The sequence below is a fragment of the Lithobates pipiens genome, unplaced genomic scaffold (assembly GCF_037356315.1).
Source record: "Lithobates pipiens isolate NorthernLeopardFrog02 unplaced genomic scaffold, aLitPip1_a1.2 Scaffold_16, whole genome shotgun sequence".
NCBI lineage: Eukaryota > Metazoa > Chordata > Amphibia > Anura > Ranidae > Lithobates > Lithobates pipiens.
The window spans coordinates 436126060-436153421 of record NW_027507748.1 but is presented as its reverse complement, the minus strand read 5'-3'; the positions used below and the strand labels follow the sequence as shown (position 1 = coordinate 436153421).

The 27362-nt window shown below is 43.0% G+C and overlaps 1 protein-coding gene across 1 annotated transcript in view; it reads left to right on the top strand.

Annotated features, from left to right (window-relative positions):
- Positions 1-27362, top strand: part of RNF149 (ring finger protein 149) — a 73369-nt gene that overhangs the window by 33329 nt on the left and 12678 nt on the right. Inside the window, exons 2-5 of the mRNA XM_077482650.1 lie at positions 5595-5845; positions 8092-8160; positions 16865-16947; positions 18445-18541. Of these exons, the coding sequence (XP_077338776.1) occupies positions 5595-5845; positions 8092-8160; positions 16865-16947; positions 18445-18541 (500 nt within the window). The remainder of the gene's footprint in view (positions 1-5594; positions 5846-8091; positions 8161-16864; positions 16948-18444; positions 18542-27362) is intronic.

Sequence of the window (27362 nt, the reverse complement as noted above, 5' to 3'; positions counted from 1 at the left end):
GCAGCTTTACACATCTCAGTGTTGGCAGATGTGTGTTTTAAAAGCAGCATTGCTTAAACCCTTGAAGACGGGTCATTTTCTGGCACTTTTCGCTTCCATGTAGAAAACCTGTGTTTGTTTTTTTTTTTTTTTTTTTGTTTTGTTTTTCTTTTTGCTAGAAAGTGAGTTAGAACCCCAAATGTTAAACAGCAGAGGCCTTAGAGAATTAATTGGTGGGTTTTTCATTCTTTTTTTAATGTCACACGTTATTTGTGCAGATGCAGTTTTTAGAAAATTACACTTTTTTTTTTAATTTTAATGCAAAACAAAAAAACCATACAGAACCCATTTTTTGCTTGTACAATGTAAAAGATGTCACGCCAAGTAAATGGATACCAAACATATCACACTTTAAAATTGTGCCCGCACAACGGCAACAATTAACGTAAATTTCTTTATAGTACATCACAGGACACAGAGCCACAGTAATTACTGTATGGGTTATATGGCACCTTTAGGTGATGGATACTGGCACACCCTAGACAGGAAGTTCAATTCCCCATATAACCCCTCCACTTACTGGGAGTACATCAGTTTTTTTTTTCACCAGTGTCTAAGGTGTTGATCATGAGTAAAGATGTGCTGTGCTGAGCTCCACATATTCCTTGCTGGGGCAAGCCATGCAACGGGATCCATTCAAAGGTTTTTTTCTAGACCGAATTGAATAGTACCTTGGCCTCGTGTCCGAAGAAACAAGGTTTTATCTGTAACGCTTCTCTTTTTAGAGAGCTGGACCCCTGGATCCAGTATTGTTTTTTTTTTTCAGCCATATTCCTGGCGGGGTGCTTTTTACAGGCCCAGGGCTGTGGATCCCTCAATTAAAAAGGGGGCCCCAGTCCCTAAAGGTTTTTTAATGGAACACACCGTGAGAGCTGAAGCTTGGGTCTTTTACCACAGAACCCTGCAGCTGGATAAGTTAGGGGAGATTCCTAAGGAATTTTTCTAATTCTTGTGGGTATTTTGCCTTTAAAGTAAATGCTGTCATGCCTATAGTCACCACTGGGGGCTGTCAAGAATATGTACCATATTCCATGCTTGTCGGTCTCGCCTCTCTGTCAATCTGCATACTTCCTCCAGCCCAAGCCCCAAGTAAGATGCAGGGAAGGGTTTTTTTTTCCTTTTGGGAATGTTCCCCCACCTGAACAGCATCACCCCAGGAGGAAGAGGGAGCGTGGCTCAGTTGGCGGTGTGCCGCGCTGCTGCTGCCATTACGGCGGTCCTCCATCCGGTGGCTCTCCTCCACCCCAGCCCTCCTCCATATACGATCAGAGGTGGGTGGTCAGAGGAAAGGGGGGCAGAGCTTAGTGGCATCGGCGTGCTTCAGCCCCCACAACATAGTCTGTGTAGTTATAGAGTCCACTTTTTTTCAGGTGCATACAGAGCGGATGGGTCGCATGTGAGTGTTGATTGACACAGGCATTCCCAGGACACATTTACTTTGCATCAGGCTGAGCTTAATAGCAGCAGCAGTTGCTGGACTATTGCTCAGCAGTAGGTGCATTTTTTTGGCTTTACCTCTGCGTTTGTGCTCAGCACCATAACCAGAGGGAACGGTACATATACCACAAAAGATAAGGGCACAAAAGGGTCACCTTCAGGCCCTAAGGAGGACCCCCCCCCCCTCTGCAACACCACCCCCCCTGAAAAATCTAGGGAGATTGGTCAGGGTGAGCCATCGGGGTCATCAGGGGCTGCAATTGCTTCCGACACTTCAGTCCTTGTCTAGGTAACTGAGAGTTTTTTCCTCAACTATATCAGTGGATTGGAGGAAAAGTTAGTGACTTTAATAGCGAAGCTTCATACGATCATTAAAATGAACAGTGGCCGCGGTTGACGTCACGTGATCCCCATCCTACACCGATGAAGTCCTGCCCATTGGGACATAACGTATGGACGGAGATCAGGTGACGTCACCCGCGGCCACTGTTCATTTTAACGATCGTATGAAGCTTCGTTATTGTAAGTGTGTTTTTTATGTATATTCATCATTAAAACGTTTTTCTATGGAGAGCACTATGGCTTGTCTTTCTATCCACATGGTTTGAGGAAATGTGACTACTGCCATACAACTATCCAATGTGGGTACTCCACAAACTTGTCAGTTGATTTGACTCTGAGTGGGAGAAAGCTGTATCTTCGATTGTGAACCGGTCGGATATTATCTGTGAGGAGGAATGCAGCAATTGGACGAGTTGATAAGCATTCGCTGATATTAAGTGCATGTGACCCTCTGTAATTTAAAGGGTCCACACGATGAGGTAAGCAGCCAATTCTACCATTGGTGGGGGCCCCCCCCTGGCACCAAGTCACTTTATGCATGACCTGACTTTATACCACTGAAGATTTCTCACATGGATTATTTGACACATAAGCTATTTTGGACTTTTAATGAATTTTAATACGTTAGAAATTATTTTAGTTAGAGCGCTGTACCATCTGTTTGATATATTGTATTTTGGGATTTGGTAATTGACCCTTGGTGTTCAGCATCTTTCTGTAAAGGGGCTGTACTGCGCTGATTTTTTTTCTGTTTTTACATCCTAGAAAGTATGTCATAGGTAGAATCCTTGCCTTTCTGTAGATGGGGTTAGAGATGAATCTGGCCTTGAGTACTATCAAGGGCCAAGTCTCAGCCTTATCGGTATTGCTTCAACGTCCGCTTGCTTCGCATTCTTTGGTCCGAAGCTTTATACAGGGAATAACGCAGCTTAATCCACCAGTTAGAGCACTCCTGAACCCTTTTCTGGTAGCCTTTTTTTTCTGCAAGAATGGTATCAGAGTTGGCGGCTCTTTCTTGTAAAGAGCCATATTTAATAATTCGCAAGGATAGAATAGTATTGTGTCCTCATCCTAGCTTTCTGCCATAGTTGGTTTCAGGTTTTCACCTAAAACAGGATATTTATTACCTTCATTTTTTTCCAGAACCCTGTTCTAAGGAAGACAAGTCACTACATTCTTTGGATGTAGTGAGAGCAGTCAAAATCTATTGAAGATGACTGCTCAGGTTCACAAAACAGATGTTTTTGTTTGTGTTGCCTGAAGGTCCTAGGAAAGGACAGGCAGTGTTGTAATCCACGATTGCCAAATGGATTCGGCAAGTAATTATTCAAACTTATGGTTTGAAGAGGAACCTTCCACCTTTTCAAATCAAAGCGCACTCAACCATGCTGTTAGTGCTTCATGGGCAGTGCATCACCAAGCCTCCATAGCTAAAATCTGCAAGGCCGCAACTAGCAACTTGGTCTTCAGTCCATAGAATCTGGTGAATGTATCAGGTGGATGTAAGAAGGCATGAAAATATCAACTTTGGGCGCAGTGTACTGCAGGCAGCAGTATAGGTCCTCAGATCTGATTGCACCCTACTTTTTGTTTGTGTTCCCGCCCCTCAGGTGGCATTGCTCTGGACCATCCCATCCAGTAATTACTATGGCTCTGTGTCCCGTGATGTACGATAAAGAAAATGAGATTTTTTTATAACGGCTAACCTGTAAAATCCTTTTCTTGGACACAGAGGTCCCTCCCTTCTTTGGTTACACATGTATTGCTTTGCTACAACACTGAAGTACTCCCAATAAGGGGAGGGGTCATATGGGGAATTGAACTTCCTAACTAGAATGTGCCAGTGTCCATCACCTGAAGGTGCCATATAACCCATACAGTAATTACTGTGGCTCTGTGTCTTGTGATGTACTCCAAGAAAAGGATTTTACAGGTAATCTTTTTACTAGCCATAGGCGACGCTTTAAAAGCCTTTGCAGGTTATCACTTTAGTTGTACAGAAGGGGTCTAGTGCTAGAATTACTGGCCATGATCCAACGTTTGTGGCGATACCTCACATGTGTGGGATGATTGCGATTTGCGTGCATGAACGACGTGCACATTTTCCTTTTTTTTTTGTATTATATAACGCTTCAATGAATAGAATGCTTGAAGGTAAACCTTGAGCCTTTAAAACCACTTTAAACCCAAAAACATAAATGTAATCTTTGGCAGTTTACTAATCCTAAACTGTGGAGGCTTGCATTACTTTTCTAACAAAAAATGATAGAGCGTTTTCAAAAGATCTGTCGGATTTACCACTCAAAGGCTCCATGGGCTTAAAAAAACATCTGTTATCTCTGGAGTAAAAAACACTCATATAGAGCATTTTTTTGTACAAAGTTTAGTTGGGTTTTTTATGTGGTGTGTTTTTTTTTTTCTGCCTCCAAGATCCAATCGGAAACGCAAACCAGAAGGTTTTTTTTTTTTTTCCCTGCCTCGAAATGGTAAACTCAAAATATGCCTCTTAATGTCCTAATGTGCATGGACACATAGGATAACACTGAGCTGCTTCTACAGGCAGAACGCAAAACTCCTGAAGAAGCAACTTTTTGTTTAGCCAGCGTGCATGGAGCCAAAACTTATGCCGCGTACACACGGGCGGACTGTATGGCGTACTTGGTCCGTCGAAACACATTTCAGCGGACAGTCTGCTCGTGTGTGGGCTTCAGCGGACTTTTTCAGCGTGCAGTCTGGCGTACTAAGAATTTCGGATTTTTCGAAATTCTGTCCGTCGTACTTTGGTTTCAGCGGACAATCCGCTCGTCAGTATGCTAGTTCGACGGACTAAGAATGGCGCATGCCCAGAAAGGATTTACACGGCGGAAGGGTGCTTTGCTGTGTATTGGACTTCCTATTTATAGTCCCGTCGTACGTGCTGTACACGTCATCGCGCAAGCTTTCGACGGACTGTTTGTGCATCCGTGTGTGGTCAAGTCCGTTCAGTCGAAAGTACGACGGACTGTCCGTCGGATTGTATGACGAACTAAGTACGCCATACAGTCCGCCCGTGTGTACGCGGCATTAGGTGCAATGAAAAGTGTACAGGGGCTGGTTTTATAGAGTGTAGTATTCCCACAGCAAAGTGGGAAAATGTAAGCTTGTGGTTGTGATATTAGAATAGTTGGCTGGGATGTTATATCCCATGTATGTATGCATGTATGTTTGATAATCTGTATTATTGTTTCATTGTAGCTGCTTTCTAAAGTGTGACCACATTGATTTACTGCTGTGCAAAACAAATATGTCACTTAGGTTTGTGTGAGGCTTGCCGCCACTGCTGCACATGGCAACCATCAGTGGTTGAAATTCCTGGGTATTTGGTTATATTGATAAATAATAATGACATTAAAAGCTACACATGTTTTTGTTCAGAGCTAGTGGACTGGCTCTTTACAGAATAACTTCAAAGATATACTTTAATTAGAAGTACACTCTACACATGCAGTTGTTTTGTTTTTTGCTTTATTAAAATGTCTGCCTGTATATCTGGCTTTGTTGCCGTCTACCTAGGTTTTCATGTTAAATTTGTCATCGGCTTCCTCTGGAAACCAGAAGTACTCCTAATGTTTTCAATACTTTCATTTTACATGTTCTTTTACCCTTCTTTTTTTAAATAGACAAATTGCAAAAATGATGTTTATTTTATCTGTGGATCCAAGCACCATGAGTTGTATTGCAGTTCTTTGTGTTGGCTTTGACATTAATTGTGTCTTATTATTTGGTCATTTTTGCAGGAACTGGCAATACAGTCGTCATAATGGTTGGCTATCCTAAAGGCATGGATATTATGGAAGTTCTAAGACGACAAATTCCAGTGAAGATGATGATTACTGTAGGCACTCGCCATGTCCAAGAATTTATTAGTGGTCAGTCGGTAGTGTTCGTGGCTATTGCCTTCATCACCATGATGATCATATCCTTGGCCTGGCTCATTTTCTACTATATACAGCGTTTTTTGTATACAGGAGCTCAGTATGGAAATCAGGTGACTATGACTACTGATTTAACTTGTGTGTGTCTGTTAATGGTAAATGAGAAAGGTGCTATGTTACTGACGGTTTACATCATATTAGGGAGAGAACCATTGTGTAAGGCAGGGAGTATGGGATTGGAGCAAGTGCTACTTTTAAATAAAATGTGGCAGTAAAATGAATGCACTAGTATTGCTGATAGAGTAGAAAAGACAGGGAATGGGTGCATCATTGGAATCATGTAAGACTAGTTCTGAATAAACGCATCCAAACATGGAGTCCCATAACGAACTGACTGTGCTTGAATTTTAATGCTGCAAAGTGAAATGTTAACAACCAAGAATGAGATTCTTAATATATGTAAGATTTCAACGATAAACACTTTAACTAGGACATAGAAGGTTATTGACTAAAGGCAAATCCACTTTACACTACAAGTGCAAAGTGCATTTGGGAGTTCGTGTGCTGTAGATCCGAGGGGGACATGCAAGGAAAAAAAAGCATTTTAGCCTGCACGTGATTGGATAATAAAATCAGCAGAGCTTCCGCTCATTTCAGATCTACCCCTCAGATTTACAGCAACTGCACTTCCAAGTGCACTTTGCACTTGTAGTGCAAAGTGGATTTGCCTTTCGTAAATAACCCCCAAAGTGATGCTAGTGGTTAATGTAAAGATTCAGATCTACATTGCACATAAAACATTTTTATACAAATAATGAACCAAATGGAGGATAAGATATACTGTAACAATATGGTAGTACGCACGTATACCCTAGCAAGTGAACCTTGAATATATACTTATATGTTTGCTACTGTCTAGTGAGAGCACTAATATTAACTGTTGAGTTGCTCTTATCCAATGGGGTGGGTGGGCAGGGCCAATTAAAATCTCACATTTGCTGCAAACTGAATATGTAAGACAGGGCTCATTAGAATAAAAGATTAGAGACTATTCACCAAGCTTAGTAAATAAGTGGATTAAAAGCAAATTCATTATGTGCTAGGAAAACTCTTGAGTTTAAATATTTCCTTGCATTGCTGTAAGGAACAAGCCTTCACTCGATCCAGCAATCTGCCCTTCTGCAGCAGCTCTCTCCCTCCCTTCCTGTGGCAGCCATCATCTCCCACTGCTGTCGAACAATGCCAATGATGAGGGAGCTGGGCTGAGCCCCATTGTCTGTAGACGCAGACAGTCAGGCTCAGGAGCGAGCCTGCATGAGTGCCCCTATAGGAAGCGCCTTCCTATGGGGGCACTTGCAAAGAGGAGGCAGAAGTACCAGTGGGGGACACAAGAAGAGGAGGTTCGGGGTAGCTCCATTGCACAGAGGCACAAGTATAAACCAGTGTTTGTTTTTTTGTTTTTTTTGTTTTTTTACATTTTTCTTTAAATTTGCGTTTACAACCACTTTTAACATTTTAAAAGAGATTCTATTAGGATACTTTAGAGTAAGGCTGTTCAAAGGATTAGAAGTCTATTGTGTTCTAAATAGTTTGCTGTATTGAAAATGAAACATTTTGATTTGCTTGATCCTCTAAGAAATATACAAGTTTTGAATTTATTAAAGCAGCTGGGATTTATTGACTCTGTGATTTTTACTAAAGGATATTCATGAAAAGTATGAATTCACAGAATCAGACAGTTCACACATCTGCAATCTTTATCTTTTTAAAAGCCTCAGAAGTATTATATTGGGTCTCGACAGCTTTGAACGTTTCTCCCCTGCAGGAAAAGACAACATATACTCTCCTCTGCAGCAGCCTGTTTGTCCTACCTCTCCTCTATTCCAGTGCTGCAGACTTGGAAAGCCTCTTTAGCATGTGACTTTCAGATGCATGTGTCCCTCTCTGTGCACCGTTTTTTTCCTCTGACCCCCTACATCATTGCTGAGTCCTGTAGGGGGCGGGCAGAAAGAATCGGCTTGGCGTGGGGGACATGGGCATCCAAAACTCCTGGTCCAGGTATTGAATTTCTTAACAGGGCTGCAGTGCTGGAATGGAAGAGAGGTGGGAGAAAGGATTTACTTGCCCCTCTGGCATCTTCTATCTTTTCTTGCAGGGGAGTAAAACTGTAGAGACCAGTGTCTCTTAATGAAATAACCTCATACGGCAATCATTCTCCATCCTAATATCCAAAATTACTAAAATAGCATAACGTTATAAAAAGCTTGTTTTCTTAGCATCAAGCAGTGCTGTCTATATTTCTGAAGGTTGGCTTTTCGGTGTTAAATATTGATCCTTTTTTTCTCCTCTGCTTTTCAAGAGCAACCGCAAAGAAACCAAAAAAGCAATTAGCCAGCTACAGCTACACAGGGTGAAAAGAGGAGAAAAGGTAAATGGATTTTTTACTATACTTATCAAGTGATATTAAAGCGGTTTTCTCTGATGAATAACTTGGCCTGTATTTGCCCTCTAAGATCCTTGATTTTTATTTTATTTTTTCTGCTGACCAAGAAATGCAGTATGCAAGCTAAAACATCTTTTTACATTTACATTTTACATCAACTTTGTACTCCATTTGAGACATTTGTCTACAGGATGGACATTTTCCTGCTAACATTGCCTGCTTTAATTTGTCAAATATAGTATACATTTAGGGAAAAATGGATTTGATCAGCTGCTGATTTTGTACATTTGCCCACTGACAAAGAAATGATCAACAAAAAATACAGAAAAATGCATTTCAAAAAAGTTATAAATTGATTTGTATTTTAATCAGTGAAATAAGTATTTGACCACTTCGCAAAACCCTTGTTTGCAATCAGAGATCAGACGTTTCCTGTAGTTGGCCACCAGGTTTGCAAACATCTCGGGAGGGATTTTGTCCCACTCCTCTTTTCAGATTCTCTCCAAATCATTAAGGTTTCAAGGCTGTTTGTTAACTCGAACCTTAAGGCTCCCTCCATGAATGAAGCCCATTCCAGCCTTGTTTAGGTCTACAGTCTTGTCCCTGACATCCTTGGACAGCTCTTTGGTCTTGGCCATGGTGGGGGGATTGGAATCTGATTGCTTCTGTTTACAGGTGTCTTTATACAGGTAACAAGCTGAGATTAAGAGTACTCCCTTTAAGAGAGTGCTCCTAATCTCGGCTCATTAGCTGTATAGAAGACACCTGGGAGCCAGAAATCTTGCTGATTGATAGGGGATTAAATACTTATTTCACTCATTAAAACACAAATCAATGTAATATTTTTGAAATGCATTTTTCTGGATATTTTTAGATATATTAGATCAGCCTGGAAAGGCTGGAATTATGTGCTTGCAGAGTGTAAGCAAGTATCAAGATGGCACATTAAACCTCCATGACATTATACAACAGAGAATTATGTATAATGGCACTTTGTAAAGTAGTAAAAAAGGAATTTAATAATATGTGGCCTGTTCTGGTAGTTGATTCTGCCATCTCGGTCATGAAAACTATTACCTGTTAAATTCTATGTAACTGTTCACACTGTAAGTGTACTGCGATTTTTAAAGCCCTGCATGCTGCATCTTCGGTGCGATTTTTTTTTTTTTAAAAGAGCACCAAAAGGCACCTTCCATTGTAATTCAATAGGAAGGTGCATCGGTGTGAAAGAGCCCTTAAAGTGGTTGTAAAGCCACTATATTATGATGCTACTACCCCCTCTGCTAAACAGACATGCGCCCCACTGCATGTGTTTTATTAAAAAGATGTTGATTTCTACCTGATTTCAGAGCGGCTCCCAATGCTCATGTGATTCCTCGCTGCTCTCCTATGCTGTGCTGACAGCTCCAGCGGACGGAATTGAGAACTCTGGCTGATATCAGCCAGGAGGAGAGTGGCCAGCAGTCACGTGAGCTCCGGGAGGTGCTCTGAAATCGGGTAGAAATCGGTATCTTTTTTTTATGCAACACATGCAGTGGGTCACATGTCCTTATTTAACAGAGGGGATTGTATCATCAAAATATAGCTTTATTAGCAACAGGAGGGGAGGGGGCGGACACTGTCACAAGCTTACAGGCAGGGAGGGGGGATAGGAGGACAGAGGAGAGCTGCAGATAGCTGTGGATGACTGAAGCACGTAAACTGACAACGGTGTTGGGGCTTAGCAGCCATGATAAACTATGGTCAGTTTACAGGGGGGAGGGCAGAATCGGCCAGGTATTTCAGGTGATACAGGGGGCCATATTACACAGCACAAACACTGTATTTTTTTTAGGTTAACAAACGCTTTAAGCTGCACATAAGCACATCGGTGTGAAAGGGCCCTTTACACTTGCAGGCCCAGCTCTGCAACCAGCTTTTTCTGTCTGTCAAACTGCACTGTGGCAATGAACAACCAACACTATCCTGTATTACAGGACCATGCTCTATGTGAGCAATTACAATTGCCTTCAGTCTTGCTCTTTTTTGTGGATACCCTAGAACGGGGATCTCCAAACTATGGCCCTCCAGCTGTTGCAGAACTACACATCCCATTAGGCATTGTAAAACTCTGACATTCAGACATGACTAGGTATGATGCGAATTGTAGTTCCTGAACAACTGGAGGGCCATAGTTTGGAGATCCCTGCCCTAGAATATGTAATGGAACAATTTCCCAGGATGGTTCCAAACTCTGTTCACATGCACATGTGAAACTTGTGACTCAAAGCCTGGATTGCTAAAGTTGTCTGTAAGATGCCTTCTATGCGTGCCTTTTGAAGAAGGATTTCTTTTTGGTGAGGCACTTTACAAATCCATTCCCAGGTTGGAGGGTTCTACTTCCACAGCAAAAGATTCAAAAACTCCCATAGGGACTTTCTTTCCAGCAATTTCTGTGAAAAACTAGAATGTGGATTACCTAAGCTGCCACTGCCTGGATCAAGGGGAATGTGCCATTCACCCTGACCCCTTCCATTTGATATGTCAGAAATGGGGGATCCCGGATGTGGCTATCCTAGCTTCCAGATTCAACATCAAGCTTACCTGTTTGTGACCAGGACCAAGGATTCTCTAGCACTGTCACCAGATGTCTTTATATTCCCCTGGTCTCCATTTAAGCTAATCTATCCAGTGTGTGTTCTACCTCATCTAATTTCATAAAATTTAGCAAGAGTAGAAATGATTGTTATTGCACTAAACTGGCCCAGGAGAACCTGGTACACAGATGTACTCAGACCATTAGGAGGCAACCTATGGCCTTTCCCAAACAAGTCAGACTTGATGTCTTAGGGCCCTTTATTATATCCTGCTTCTTATTCACTAGCTTTAAAAGCATGGCTGTTAAAGCCCAGCTCTTAAAAGAGAAGTATGGCCAAATCTTTTTTGACCATACTTCTCTTGTGGGTCACAGGAATACATTTTACTTTTTGTTCTCAGTTGGTTATTGCCAACTATCAGATGATGAGGCAGAGCTGCTTCAGGCTCTGAAAGGATCTGGACAGTATTGTTGGGATCCATCCAGATGTCTGACAGCTGGCCCCATCTCTCAGCGTGCTTCTTAGAGTCAGAGCCGGCTGCATAGCCCTTTCCCTAGCCCCTCGCTCCAGAGAACACCCGTTGAATCCATAAGATCTATTCCCCTAAATATCTCACCTGCAAAGTGACCTTTTTGATTGGTGCTACTAGCCTTCAGTGCAAAGTATTTAGCACTAACCTTTAAACTGCCTGTACACTGGTACATTTTTAAACGCTCGTATGAAAACTCTTGTCAGTGCATTTGATGAGGCCAGCAGAGAATTGATAAATGGTGTGCAAAAGTACAGTGTACTTGAAAAATTTGTTTACCGTATTTTTCCGTGTATAAGACGCTACTTTATCCTTAAATTGTTAGCCTGAAATTCGAGCAGCGTCTTATACACGGTCAGTCAGCCTGGGAGAGAGCCGTGCGGGTGCCTAGATGGTCATAGCTTGTGAACGGCTTCCTCCAATCACGAGCCATATGTTAGTGACGTCAGCTGGAGGTAGAGGAGGAGGTGGAGAGTGCGCATATACGATCCCGTTCGACGTGGAGACTGCGCAGATGCAGAGAGCAGAGCGTTTTGAGCCCAAGATGTCACAGAATAATAAAAGTAAGAGACTGTCTTATTCTGCAAAATTAAAACTCAGTGTAGTTAGCTATGCAAAAGAGCATGGGAATAGAGCTGCAGAGAGACAGTTGACTGTGACTCAGAAGACAGCAATGATGCAAAAGAAGAATTCTATCTGGAACTAGTGATGAAGAAGAGAACATTGATGCAACAGAGGTTGAATAAAGTGATATGATGCATAATATACTGGTATGTAAAAGTTAATTACTAAATAAAACTGTGTTCTGTTTTACCTGTTTAAAATATGGATTTCTTAATTCTGGGTTGCAAAAGTGGGGGGCGTCTTATACGTGGGGGGCGTCTTATACATGGGGGCGTCTTATAGACGGAAAAATACGGTACTTTTAACAGTTGATTTTTCAATATGAAAATATTTTTTTCCCAAACTAAAAGACATTCATGCAAAATAATTTGTTCTAGGAAAGCATTTCCATCTTGCACCTTTCATTTTTTTCCATATCACTGTTGAAAACAAATGTCGTTTTGACCTCACTAACTATAACAAAATCAAAATTTCAAAAGAAAAAAATTTCAACCAAAAATTCTACTAGTGTTTGTCAAGCTTTACTGTAACACTTACAGAACATGTCCAATTTATTTACACAACATATACCATCACAAGCATTTAGGGGGGTTTGTGTTCCTTGCACTTGAATGAAAGTTGGTAAGTGAGTATTGGAGATTGGATTTCTACAATACACTACACAGTTTGGTGTACTAATGTGTTCTGCAGTACGGGTGCTAAATGAACCTAGGCAAACAGGTCTCCTTTCTTCTAGGCAGCTTCCACTTCTCGTCATCAAGGTCTTGTCCTCAGAAATATTTGCAGTGTGATCTGTGCAGATTATGACTTACTCCTGCTGATTTCAAACTTTCAGTCACTGGTGTTTATGTGAATGAATGAATGAATGAATGAAATACTTATATAGCGCACAATGCGAACTGAATCGCCTCTAGGCGCTGTGGCAAACTTTGATCATCTGCTAAAAGAGGAAGGTCTTGAGTTTTTTCCTAAAAGCCAGGTGATTTTCTTCCAGGCGGATGTTTATTGGTAGAGCATTCCATAGCCGAGGCCCTTGGACAGCGAATCTCCGATCCCCCTTGGATTTATACCGGGCTTTGGGCACGAGGAGGAGGTTTTTGTTGGCTGATCGAAGACTGCGGTTTGGTGTGTAATGATTTATTTTCTCCATTAGGTATTGCGGAGCTTCTCTATGCACGCATTTGTGGGTGAGGCAAAGGGTCTTGAACGTGATCCGATTTTTTACGGTTAGCCAATGTAAGCTCCTCAGTGAAGGAGAAATGGATTCCCAGGGTTTTTTTCCTGTTATCAGCCTTGCCGCCGTGTTTTGGATCAGTTGTAATCGCGCAAGTTGATATTGTGGTAATCCTATGTAAAGCGAGTTTGCGTAGTCCAGTCGTGAATTAATGATTGTTCCAACTACCACTGCTTTGTCATTCTTTGGGATAAAAGGGATGAGTCTGCGAAGCATGCGCAGCAGATGGTGAGATCGACTGACTACTGCTCCTATTTGCGCATCCATTGACATTTGTGCGTCTAAAATAACCCCGAGACTCTTGGCTTTGGTCTTTGGGGAGATAGTCTGCCCAAAGACGGTTGGTGGAGACCAGGAGGTTTTGGTTGCGGGCTTATGATTTGGGTGTAAGATAAGAAGCTCTGTCTTTGATTGGTTCAGCTGGAGGGAGTTGGTGGTCATCCAGTCCTCTATTGATTTGAGGCAGTTTTCAAGTTGTTGTTGGTGATCTTTTTTTCCATTGATCCGGAAATAAAGTTGCGTGTCGTCAGCGTAAGAGTGGATGCAGAGATCTGAGCATCTGATGATTTGAAGGAGTGGGCGAATGTAAATGTTGAAGAGAACGGGTGACAACGGAGAGCCTTGAGGGACTCCGCAGGTGACTGCCCGAGTTTCGGAGAGGAATTTTCCTAGTTTCACTGTCTGTGACCGATTTCCTAGGAAGGACGCGAACCAATGGAGATCTATGTCTTGGACTCCGGCTACTTCTGTGAGGCGGACGAGTAGAGTATTGTGATCTACTGTATCAAACGCTGCACTTAGGTCTAGCAGTACGAGGAGACACGGCTCTCCGTCATCTGCCGCTTCGAGGGCGTCATCCCAAATCTTGAGGAGAGCTGTTTCTGTTCCATGACCCGGGCGGAAGCCTGATTGCAGCGGGTCCAGGAGTTTGTGAGTATCCAGGTGAAGTTGTAGCTGATGTACTACAGCTTTCTCCATGATCTTAGAAATGGTGTTGAGGCTTGTAATTGGCCTACGGTTGTTTGGATCCTGAGGGTCCAGGTTTGGTTTCTTGAGTAGAGGTTTGACGATGCCTTGTTTGAGGATGCTGGGAACAATCCCTTCGTGGAATGATCGGTTTATGAGGTGGGTTATGGTTGGAGCCACGATGTCGGAGCATTCTTTCAGTAGTTTTGTGGGGATGATGTCAATAGGTGAGGTACTGTCACGCAGTTTATTAATGATGTTTTTTGCGGTGTCTACGGTAATTGGGGATAGTGAAAATTTTGGCGGTTGCGGTATGTTGGTGCGGACATCCTCTTTATGTATTTGCTGGCTGAGGTCGGATGTTTTCTTCTGACAAATTGTTTCCCTGATGGTTTTGACTTTATCGATGAAAAAATCTGACAGTTTGTCACAGTAATCCTGGGATTCGCTTTCTGGGGGTTCTAGGCACACCGGATTCATTGATTGATTAACCAGTTTAAACAGTTCCCGTGGTTGGTTTGCGGCCGTTGAGATTGTATATGAGAAGTGATCCTTTTTGGCTTTGAAGATTGCTTTCCGATAATTCTCTGTCAGACCTTTGTAGTTAAATAGGTTTTCCTCGGTGGGATTTCTTCTCCATGTTCTTTCCGCTCTTCTGCGTTCTTGCTTTAGTACGGAGATGGAGCTATTAAACCATCCAGCATTTTTCTTCCTGATGAGAGCCCTGCGTTTTGGTGCTATCGAGTCTGCTGATTGCAGTAATGCCTTGTTCAGGGAGTTGAGTGTTTCCTCCGTAGAGTGGTTTAAGGTTATTGTAGATATTTTTTTGGACAGAGTGGTTTTGAAGGCTTCGGAGTACAGTTTTTTATGCGATCTGGTCCAGTGCGTTGTTACAGGTTTCTGTTTTGCGTTGGTGATGTTGGTAGTGATTTTGAATTTGATGGCGTGGTGATCCGTCCATGGCAGAGTTATGTTGTCGCATATGTTGACGTCGATGTTCTGTTTGAAAATGAGGTCCAGGGTGTGTCCTGACCCATGCGTGGGAGTCTTTATCAGTTGCTGTAGACCCAGTTCTTCTAGTTGATTGATGCAGGCAGTCGCGATGGGGTCTTTAGGCTCATTTGCCCAAAGGTTGAAATCTCCGAGTGCCAGGAAATTTTTGAATTTTAGGGTGTGCATTGCAAAGATTTCCGTGAGGGGTGAAAGAAGATTGGACTTTGGTCCCGGTGGTCTGTAGCACAGTAGAATATGAGTGGTGTCATGGGGTGTTGGTTGAAAATGTAGCGTCAGGGTTTCCATAAAAGACACTGGGTTCTGAGATGATGGTTTAGTGAGATCCAGGTGACCTTTAAAGATCACTGCTAGGCCTCCTCCTTTTTTCCCTATCCGGTGTTCGGTTAGGATCCTGTAGTTTTCCGGCACCAATTCGGTGAGGATGGTGTTGCAGTCAGAGGTTAACCAGCTTTCGGTGATGAAGAGACAATCTACATTGTTCTCGATGATGAAGTCGTGTACTTCCAGTCTATGTTTGACTGCAGACCTGGCGTTAATCAAGGCGCAATCTAATTGTAGTGGTCGAGTAGATGTCTTCCTGTGGTTGGGAGCTGCTTGTCGTCCGGTTTTTAATAGTTGTTCTCTTTGAAGTATTTTTTGTATGGAAGATGGCAATGTGGTGTTGATGTTCCTTAGTCTGTGCAGAACTTCAGCTGAGTATTTGAAGTAGCACATGGTTTGTGGATGCTGTTGATGGTACTATGGGCCTAAGATTATGATCCTGATCAGGGTATTGATCCTGAGGTGGGGCTAGGTATCAGACTTGCCGCCGTGCTTGAGGCTATTAGCGCGCAAGTTGATCAGGGGATGCCTATATGGATGCGGAAGGAGTTGTTGTATTCGGTTGCTGGCTGTTCCAGCTGCCTTTACTTAAGGTGGAGGTCTCCGCTTAGAAAAGAAGTCTGGCTGTGATCTGGAATAGTCGTCCTAGGATAGCGTAAAAAATGGAAAGGAGGCCGGAGGTAGGGGTATGCTAACCTATGGTTGTTCCAGAGGAAGGCAAAAAACCCCCTGACAGTAGCAGCCAAATGCACCAGTGGGGCAAAAATTCCTTCCTGATCCCCGTAGGCGGTCGGACAGAGTCCCTGGAACAATCACTGGGGGGGGGGGGAGTGGAGGTGCGAGCTTACCTGGCTGCGGTTGTCCCTTTAAAACACTCTGATCCGGTGAATCTGGCTTGCTGTCAGCCTGACATTTCTGGAAAGCTGTCTGGTTGCCCCTTGCAGTGGGATCTTTAAAATGGAGGGGAGGATGGATGTAGGATAGAGGTTAGAGACTCCTGTCTTAACTCCTGTTTTCAACTCCTGGTTATTAACTCTCCACTTTAGTTCAAAAAAATCCACTTATGTTCAGAAAATCCACATGCAAGCCACAATCAGGGAGCAAGCTCAAGGGGGAGTTTGTATAACTACCTTTATACACCTGTGAACAATTAACCCCTCCCCTAATTTGGGAGGAAGAAAGAGGGGAAAAAAATGCTGTTTAAAAAGTGTCAGCAAAAAAGGTCTTTTAAAAACTGCTAGCAAATGTATCAAATAAAGGAGGGGAGAAAATAAAACACCCCCAAAAACAACACTTGCAAGCAGAAGCAGTCAAGCAGAAGCAGTCAAAGCACAACTCCTGGTTATTAACTCTCCACTGATGTGATGATCTATTGTTATTGATTTCCCTCCACTTATTGTTTTGTGTTTCCTTTCCTCAAACTAGGGTGTCGATATTGAGGCAGAGAATTGTGCAGTATGTATAGAAAACTACAAACCCAAAGATGTTGTGCGCATTCTTCCATGCAAGTATGTATTTTGTAGTTATGATTTAAGTGTTATGATCTGATCTCCTTTTTTTTTTTTTTTTTTTTTTTTTTTAACTGTTATCATCTAAACAGTCAATCTCTCTTTAATTTTGTTTTTTTTTAATTCTTTACTTACAAAGGGCATTGGTTGACAGTCATATTTTCAGTATCAAAGCAGCACAGAGGCAGCTGAGGGATACAATTAGAGATCAACTTGTACAACTATTACAGAGTTAGGAGTTTGACCCCTGATATTAGTTACCTACCAGTATGCAAGAAAGGTCAATGCCAGAAAAGCTTACTATCGTGTATGCATCCGATGCTGCAGCTGTCCCCTACAGGCTCCACACGGAGAAAAACCACTGATCACCCAGTTCTCAGGTCCTCTTTGAACAGAGAGTGTGACTTTCAGTCACTGCTCTGCCCCTCCAGTGCTTGCTGGAGCCCTGGGTTATGTAGAGGTTGAGCCAGCTGCTGGTAAGGTATCTGGCTGAAACATGACGTTATTGTCTGAATCCCTGCAGAGCATGGAGCGATAATGTGACGTCAACAGACAACAGACTTTAGCCTGGTGTCAGCTGAATATGGGTCACAGGAGTGCACTTAATTCTGTACTCCTGTGACCCATATTCAGAGAAGAACAGGTGAAGTATGGCCAAAGAGCTTTGGCCATATTTCTCCTTTTTAAACAGCAATTGAGAGGTATGAGCATAAGTTAGATCTGTATCGCATTCCTCAAGAAACCAGGTTTTATACTGTGTTTTACAGATATTTTGGATGTTTTGGAGCATCTAAACATAGAGTAAGATTGGTTGTCTGGTTTCTTCTATGGGCCCAATCTGCATTAACAGTAAAGTTTTTCTAATTCCTAAGATCAGATATGTCTCAGCAGAGTCATAAGGGCCTATGGGAAAAATAAATTGTGCAGTCTAATACAAATGTAGTTTTAGGAGATGTGCTTGAATAGGGGCTGTTCTAATCTACTGCATGTTAATCTAACCTTCTTTTTTTTTTTTTTTTTTTTTCTGACAATAATTCAAAAGAGATATGAAAATGATTTTATATATTCTATATGTTGTAATTGGCAATTGCCATACATGGGTGGATGTATTTAAATCCATACTGGGTTTGACTTTATCATAGTGGATAAGGTAAAATAGGAGGTTATCTATATTTCCAGACCATTGCAAATTTCAACTTGTTAAGAGTCTATTGAAGGGATATAGAATAGAAATGTATGTGTGAGGTGGAGAGAAATATATATATAATTATACATTTTATCTTTCTTTCTCTCTGTGTGTGTGTGTGTGTGTGTGTGTGTGTGTGATGAGTTGGCTGGAGGGGATGACCAAGGTGCCAGTCTGGACTGAAAATATTGGTATGGCGACTGCGTTGCATCCATATGAATCTGGAGAATGGGGCCTTCTTCAACCTGAGCCTAAGGCCAAAGATGAATGACCATATGATATCTGACACCTTTTGTTCCTTCTTTTCTCAGGCATATTTTCCACCGGTTATGTATAGACCCATGGCTACTTGAGCACAGAACATGTCCAATGTGTAAATTGGATGTTATTAAAGCGCTCGGATATTGGGTGAGTCAGAAATGCATTAGATCAGTATGTCTGATAATGGCAAACCCTTTTTTCCCTTTGATGCCTAATGTACAAGCCTGCAGTACTGTGCACCCTACAGTGAATGCAGAGTGCTGTCATGTTTTTTAGTAAGGTGCCACAATATTGCCATGACTGTATATTAGTGATTGATTATTATCCAGTAGGCAAAGTAAAATTTTAAGTTTTGAAAATTGTGCCCTTGTGTGTAAATGTGAGTGCCGGCACTTGTGCACATATAGCCACACACAACTTTTTCTGAAATGCATTACACTGCATTTGTGGCTCCTGGGTGCCATAACACTTGGTTGTATGCAAGACCCCTAAAGGCTCGTTCACACCAGAACGTGTTGTGGGATACCCACATTCCGTGCGTGTTACCAGCTCTGGGTTTAAACACACTGGGTAAGAGTTCTGCGGGTGTCTGTGTTTTCCTACCAATGCCCCAAACGTGTTTTACTGTACTGGATTGCATAGTAGCACTGTACCATGCGATCCGGTGCAATGCATTTTTGAAGAGTAGTGCATGCGCTACTTTTGGTGCGATCCATTGCAGTTTCGGCCTGTTTAAATAAATGAGGTGAAAATCGCACAGGAACGCATTCTGTTTGATTCAGGTGTGAACAGGCCCTAAATGTCCTGTGTGTTAATACATTTTATTATTGGCATAATGTTTACCTTAAATTAATTTTTGGGGATATACTGTATAAAGTGATAATAACAGAGCAGCTGTTTTGTTTGTTTGAAGAGGAGGTGCATTTTACAGCAGAACAGATATAATGCATTGATGGGAATTAACATTAAGGGTGGCTTCACACTTCCCCACTGTGCTTTTGTGTCGTTTTTTTTTGCGGGCTAGCAGTGCTTTCTCATAGATTGCTATGTAGTCCTGTGGTTTTGGTGTGGTTTTGATGTGGTTCTAGAAACTGCATCCTTCATCTTTGGTGCGCTATCTGAAACTGCACCATAACAGGACCTCTAGGCCCTAAGCACAGTGGGACTGGATCAAGGCAGTTTGAAGACAGTTACATGTGCTGTCAAATTTCCACATTTGTTCAATTCATACTTCTTTTATAGAAGAACATTTGTGTAAAATGAGAAGTTTGGGGTTCCAGAAAAACAAATATTGATAATTGCCTCCATGCTACAGTATCAGTGTGGTGCAGCAGCTGTCCTCTGCCAAGTGATCAGTTCTTGGTCAACTCTGAGCAGAGCCCAGTGACTATTGGTCACCGTCCTCCATTCTACCCCTTCAGCGTTTAATGCAATGCCTGGCTGGAGAGGAGGGCAGGCACCTCCTGGCTTCGGCTTTCAGCCGGATGGATCCCAATTTAATATGGTTGGCATTTTTACAGATTCTGGAGTACGTCTGTGATGTCAGCTTTAACCTACTGTCAGATGACTGGTTCAAAGGAGTGCAAAAGTAAGTGCACTCCTATGACTCACGAGAAGTATGGCCATATTTCTCTTTAGCAAGATCAAAATCCAACTACGGTAGATAAAATGAGTGGAAAAGGCTTTCCCTGTCCAATATTAATGCACTTACAAGTTTAAAATATTCATTTGGATCTACAGACACAGATAGGCACACAGACACACGACCCAAATTCCAGAAAATGTAAAATTTTGATTCATCTGCCAACAGAACAGTTTTACACTTTGCAACAGACTATTTTAAATGAGCTTTGACCTAGAGAAGACAGTGGTGTTTCAGGATCCTGTTCAGATATGGCTACTACTTTGCATGATAGTTTTAACTTGCATATAAATAATAAAGATAAGTCTTCAGTTTGTACAAAGTAGCTGAATTCCTGGAGTTAAAGCGGGGTTCCACCCTAAAGTGGAACCTCCGCTGATCGGAACCCTCCCCCTTCCGGTGTCACAATTGGCACCTTTCAGGGGGGAGGGGGGTGGAGATACCTGTCAAAGACAAGTATTTACACCCACTTCTGGGCATAGACTCCCGTGGGAGTCTGTCATTTCCTGTCCTGCCGCTCTGTCTGCTGGGACACACACAGGTCCCAGAGACAGCGCGGACAATTCCTATTGCGTTGCGCGACTCGCGCATGCGCAGTAGGGAACCGGGAAGTGAAGCCGATTCGCTTCACTTCCTGATTCCCTCACCTAGAATGGTGGCGGCAGCAGCCGAGAGCCGATCGATCGATCGGCCTCGGCTGCCGGCATCGCTGGACCCCGGGACAGGTGAGTGTCCATTTATTAAAAGTCAGCAGCTGTAGTATATTTATAGCTGATGGCTTTTAATTTTTTTTTTTGTAGGTGGAATCCCTCTTTAAAGCGGAATTCCATCCACATTTTTCACTCCTTACCATGCAGCACTAATGTGCATCCTTATCCACTTCAGCCCGGAAGATTTGGTTGCTCAATGATCAGGCCATTTTTTGCGATACAGCACTGTGTCGCTTTAACTGATGGTCGTACGACTCTATACCCAAATAAAATTGATATCCTTTTTTTCTTACAAATAGAGCTTTCTTTTGGTGGTATTTGTCACCTCTGTGGTTTTTATTTTTTTGCACTATAAACAAGAGTGACAATTTTGGAAAAAAAACACTATCTTTTACTTTTTGCTATAATAAATATCCTAAATAAAAACATTTTTCCCCCTCCGTTTAGGCCGATATGTACTCTAATACACATTTGGTAAAAAAAAATCGCACTAAGCATATATTGATTGGTTTGCATCTACAAAATAGGGGATAGATATATGGCATTTTTTTAGTGATGGTGTAATCAGCGATTTTTATTGGAACTGCCATATTACGGCGGACAGATCGAACACTTTTGACACATTTTTGGGATAAATACTATAAAAATGCACTGATTACTGTACAAATGTCGGTGGCAGGGAAGGGGTTGACACTAGGGGACGATCAAGTGGTTAACTGTGTTCCCTAGGCATGTTCTAACTGGGGGGGGGGGGAATGACTAGGAGGTGAGAGAGCTCGTCGTTCATAATTAGTGTGAACACAGTCTCCTCTCCCCTGAGTCAACCGGGATCTGTGTGTTTACACACAGATCCTGGTTCTCGCTCTGTCACGAACAATTGCGGATACCCAGCTGTCATAGCGCCCGCCGGGCAGTCGCATCAGCTCTGGCGGCAAGCCACAGGCACATGTGTGCCCCCTAGTGGTCAAAAGGTGAACCAACGTAAGGTAACGTTATTTCGCCCAGGGGAGCCAACCTACCACAGTACGACTGCAGCGGCTGGTCGGGAAGGGGTTAAGGGGCTTTTTCTGTTCACTTACCTGATTTAAGCCTATATCTAATTAACACTTCCTTCTTTAGCAGCTGCGGACATGGATGTAATTTCTGGTTTTGCATTGGCTCCTGGGAGTATTTCACATTGACATCTATGGAAATTCTTGGTCAGCTTGGCATGTCACAAGCACAATATCAGCAGGTGCATGCTAGGTAGCCAGCATGTATGGAATCCAGGAAGGAGGACACTGTGGCTTCAGATACTCTCCACACTGGAGATGACCACACTGTGCAGGAACTTTCCAAAGTAAAAAAACGATGCTGCACAAATAGAAAACTGGGCATAGTTTACAGCGCATACCTTTGTTACATTGCGCGAGGCATTAACAATCATATTTTGGCCGGAACTCTGCTTTAACCACCTCATTACCATGCTGTAGCTGAAAGGTGGCTACGTCGCGGCTCTCTAGTTCTGGGAGAGGGTCCATGGGTAGCCTCATCAGAGCACATCAGTGAAGAAAATTTACTTATTTGCTAGATTTTATAACCGAAACTAAGAAAAACATATATTTTGGTTAGAAAAAAACTTAAATACCCAGTGGTGATTAAATACCACCAAAAGAAAACTCAATCTGTCTCAAAAAAATTTCATTTGGGTACAGTGTTGCATGACCACACAATTGTCATTCAACGTGTGAGAGCACTGAAAGCTGAACATTGGCCTGGGCAGGAAGGAGGTGAAAGTGCTCGGTATTTAAGTTGCAAAAGTGATTGTAAAGGTTCCTTTGTTATTAAAAAAACGAAAAAATATATATACTCGCTTCCGTTGTGGCCCCAAACCTAGTCTTCTGGGGTCCCGTGGGGGCTCTCGCGGCTCCTCCCAACATCAGATAACCCCCTAGGAGAAGTGCTCCCCTGGGGGGTTACCTTGCTGGCACGCTCCCGAGTCCAGCATTTGTGTTCCTAGACACGAATGCTGGACTTGGCCCCACCTCCGGAGCTCGTGTCATTGTATTTGATTGACAGTAGCGGGAGTCAATGGCTGTGCTGCTATCAATCTATCCAATTAAGAGCTGGGACCCCGTGGAGAGAGGGAGAGCGCGTCTCCGCCAACAGAAATACGGGGCTCGGGTAAATAAAAAAGGGGGGGGGGGCTGCCAGGTGTTTTTTAAAGGGGTTGTAAACCCTCATGATTTTCACCTTAATGCATTCTATACATTAAGGTGAAAAAACATGAGGGCTTAAAACCCCTTTAACCGAATTAGTTGAAAAATGTTCTTCCTGCTCTTCCTTGTTAGTACCGTTTACTTTGTCAGCTTTTTGTTGCCCTGTCCCACATGTTGCTGCCAGCAATTTCAATATTGCCTTATTTTTTCTTTAAAATGGTACATTTTCTCAGTTTAACCACTTGGCGCCCAAGGTACATCCTGGGACATCCTTTACTTTCCGGGGTTATATCTGAATGATGCCTGAGGCTACAGACATCGTTTTCAGCCGGCGATTCCCTGCACCATAAGAACGATCATGGCAGCTGTTCTGCCGCTTGATCGTTCTTACGGGCGGCGGGAGGGAACTTCTCCTGCCGCCCTCCGGTGCTTCTACACAGACACAGCATCCGCCGGCCCCCGGATGGTGATCATAGAGATGATGGTCGCCGGAGTCTCTATGATCGTTTGGAGGCGGGGCGCGATGTTATGACGTCACGCCTAGCCTCTGCATTCAAATAATGGCGTTGCCTCGGCTCGGAAGCCGTGATCGTTTTTTTTTTTTTTGTTGTTGTTGTTTTGATTTTAGGCTTCCCAGCCTAGAGGTGAGTTGTGGGGTCTTATTGACCCTATATCTCACTGTAAATAGGTCCGATCATGCCATATTCCTATTACAAGGGATGTTTACATTCATTGTAATAGGAATAAAAGTAATAATTTTAGTTTGACACTTTTAAAAAAAAATTTACAAAAAAAATAAAAATAAAAAAAAATGTAAAGCGCCCCTGTCCCCGTGAGCTTGTATGCAGAAACGAACGCATACGTAAGTCCCGCCCACATTTGAAAACTGTGTTCAAACCACACATGTGAGGTATTGCCGCGAACGTTAGAGCGAGAGCAATAATTCTAGCCCTAGATCTCCTCTCTAACTGAAAACATGTAACCAGTAAAAAAAAAAATTAAAGCGTCGCCTATGGGTATTTTTAAATACCAACGTTTGGCGCCATTCCACGAGCGAATGCTATTTTGAAGCGTGACATGTTGGCGTATCATCATCTTTCACATTATGCAAAAAAACTTTATTTTTAAAGCATGAAACTGTTTTTTTTTTTTTTTTTTTGTTGAAAAAAAACGTGTTTTGAAAAATTGCTGTGCAAATACCGTGCGAGATAAAAAGTTGCAACAACCGCCATTGTATTCTCTAGTGTCTTTGCTAAAAAAACATATATAATGTTTGGGGGTTCTATGTAATTTTCTAGCAACATGTAGGAGAGAAATGTCAGAATTGACCTGGATGCAAAGTGGTTAAACATTTGATATGTTTTCTATCGTGAAAAAAATATGGGTTTGATTGTATCTGAGACCATATACTCACTGGTTGTCGTCTAGCTATGTACACCTTATGCAGCTGCACTTCCTTGAGTTCCTACACCATAAAGAAAAAACAAAATGGCTGATGGCCTTGCAAGGGCTTAGCCTGTGAGACCTTGAGACCTGGAAGTGAGGACAGCCGCGCTGCAAGCCAGGACAACACAGGAATGGTAACTCGGTCAGGCAAGTGTTTGGGGGTGGTATTGGAGTGTTTTTACCTTAATGCAGGGAATGCACTAAGGTGAAGAAGAAAAATGGTTTTCTCTAGGATCACTTTACACAGTACAATCTTGCACAACAATATATGTGCAATCAACTTGAGGTTTACAAAAACTATTTAAAAGGCGGATCTACCTAAACTATAGACCACCCCCGTAGCCTGAAATACAAAAAAAGGACATTTTGAGCAGTGCCTCACTTAGCATCGGTACTCGTCTTTTCTTTTTAAATCATCTTCCTTCATCCACGTTTCTTGGCACATTTTCAAATAGAAGAAAGGGATGTAGAATGTTGAGGCTTAGTCAGCATGTTTGTGCCTAAATAGTAAAACCTTTCATGAAGATCTGTCATTATAATGTTTCTATTACAGCTCTGTTCCCCTTGGGACAAAATACAAGTAGTACTTTTGTCTCACGTTGCTAAGTGCTTCCTAACCCTAGTTAAGAGGTCTGACCTGCCCCCCTCCCTTCCTGCAGTGGCTGATCCAACAACAGCTTTGATGGCTGCTTTTATAAGTGCTGCTTCTGTTGACTGTGAGCACTTTCCACAAACAAGCCACGGCAAGAGGAATGCAGAGAGGGGGAGGGTGTGTCCGTTTTTGCATCCCTGTGCTTGTCATGGGAAATTGCTCACAGCCGAGACGAGCTGCACTTATGAATCTGCCATCTTCTTCAAAGCTGTTCTCAGCTCAGCCATGGCGGGAGGGGTAGGGGACAAGTTGGATCTTTAAACTAGGGTTAGGCAGTCCGTACGCTGATAATTCAACCAGCAGGTTGAATGGGAAAAAAAGATTCCATTCACATATTCAATATGGATGGGGAATCCTTTAGAAGGGATGTGCTAGAACTGGAGAGAGTCCAAAGAAGGGCAACAAAATAAGGGGCCTGGACGACCTCAATTACAAGGATAGACTACAAGCACTAAATTTATTCTCGCTTGAGAAGAGACGCTTCAGAGGGAACATGAAATACCTCAATGGGGATCCTAACATGGGAAATAAACGATTCAGTCTCAGAGCATGTAAGAGGACACTGGGCCACAATGAGATTGGAGGAGAAGCGGTTTAACCTTAAACTGTGCAGAGGGTTTTTCACTGTCGGGGCAATAAGGCTGTGGAACTCTCTTACACAATTGGTGGTGGCAGCAAGGCGTATGGATATTTTTAAAAGACTCTTGGATGTGCATCTTAATGAATACAACATACAGGGATATGGGAAATAATTATAGACACGGACACACGTACACCTACACAGGTTGAACTGGATGGACTATTGTCTTTATTCAACCTTACCAATTACGTAACAGCAGAGAGCCTTCCCTGCTGTCAGAATACATTGATCAGTGTTGCCGGCTATAGTTGGTGGCACTGATCCTTCAGGAAAAAAACAGGCTGGTTGTACACATGTGTACAACCAGCCTGCCCATATATGGATCAAACATTTTGTAGTTCCTGCTGAACTGGCCAAATTTTGTTACATTTATGGCTGATTTTTAGGAAGCACTTGGCAGCATTGAAAAAATATTATATTTAACAAGGGTCGTCAACCCCTGGGCCGCGGCCCACTACCGGGCTGTAGAATCTTTGCAGCCGAGCCACGGCGGGCTGTAAGGCACCGGTGGATCAGAGAGGAAAGCAGGTGGGCGAATAAGAGAAGTGGGCAGGTGAGCAGAGATGACATCTCTCTCCGCCCATCTAGCATCACCACTCTTGAGCCCTCACAGCATACAGAATGTTGACAGTGCAGCGGGGAGCAGAGAGATGACATCATCTCTCCCTACCCGCCTAGCATCAGCCCTCACAGCATACAGAATGTCGGAGGTGCGGCACGGAGCAGAGAGATGGCATCTCTGCTCTCCTGCCCTCACTCAAGAAAAAACACTGAATCAGTGTCACCAATGCAGTGACAATCCTCATTTGGTGGCACTGGCAGGTGATGTGGCATTCCTCAACTGGTGGCAGGCGTGGAAAGTGGCATTCCTCATTTGGTGGCAGGCAAGCATGGCAAGTGGCATTCCTCATCTGGTGGCACAGGCAGGTGACCTTGCAAGTGGCATTCCTCCTCTGGTGACACAGGCAGGTGATATGGTATTCCTCATCTGGTGACACAGGCAGGTGATGTGGCAAGTGGTATTCCTCATCTGGTGGCACAGGCAGGTGACGTGGCAAGTGGCATTCCTCAACTGCTGGCAGGCAGCGTGGCAAGTGACATTCCTCATCTGGTGGCAGGCAAGCGTAGCAAGTGACATTCCTCATCTGGTGGCAGGTGACGTGGAAAGTGACACACGCAGGGCTCCCACTGATTCTGCATTATGGTGAGTTGAACTATTTCATTTATATTACAATGTAATATAAGAAATGGTGCACTTCTATCATTCTGACACCATACGAACCATGGTGTCGTTATGATTGAAGTACCATCAGCAGAACACCAGCTATTGGCTGGATAAATTGCCCGCGAAATTCACTTAAGTGCGTTTGGGTACATCATACCCCCTCTCCCCTCGCATAGCCTTGGCACAATTTTCTTCCACGCAGCTGGTCCCCAGGGCCAAAAAGGTTGGGGACCACTGATATATAACATACAATTACAGCGCTCACAATAACGTCACAAGTGAATCAAAATAGTAATTCACAAGAAACCTCAAATGTGAAAAACGTCCATGTACTGTATATTATGCAAAGGTGTTCCAGTCAATAAAGTGCCATTGTGCTCCAAACTTCTGTGTGCACCACACACCCCTCCTGTGTCCCCACTCACTAGAGGGAATGGACTTCTAGGGGTCGTTCA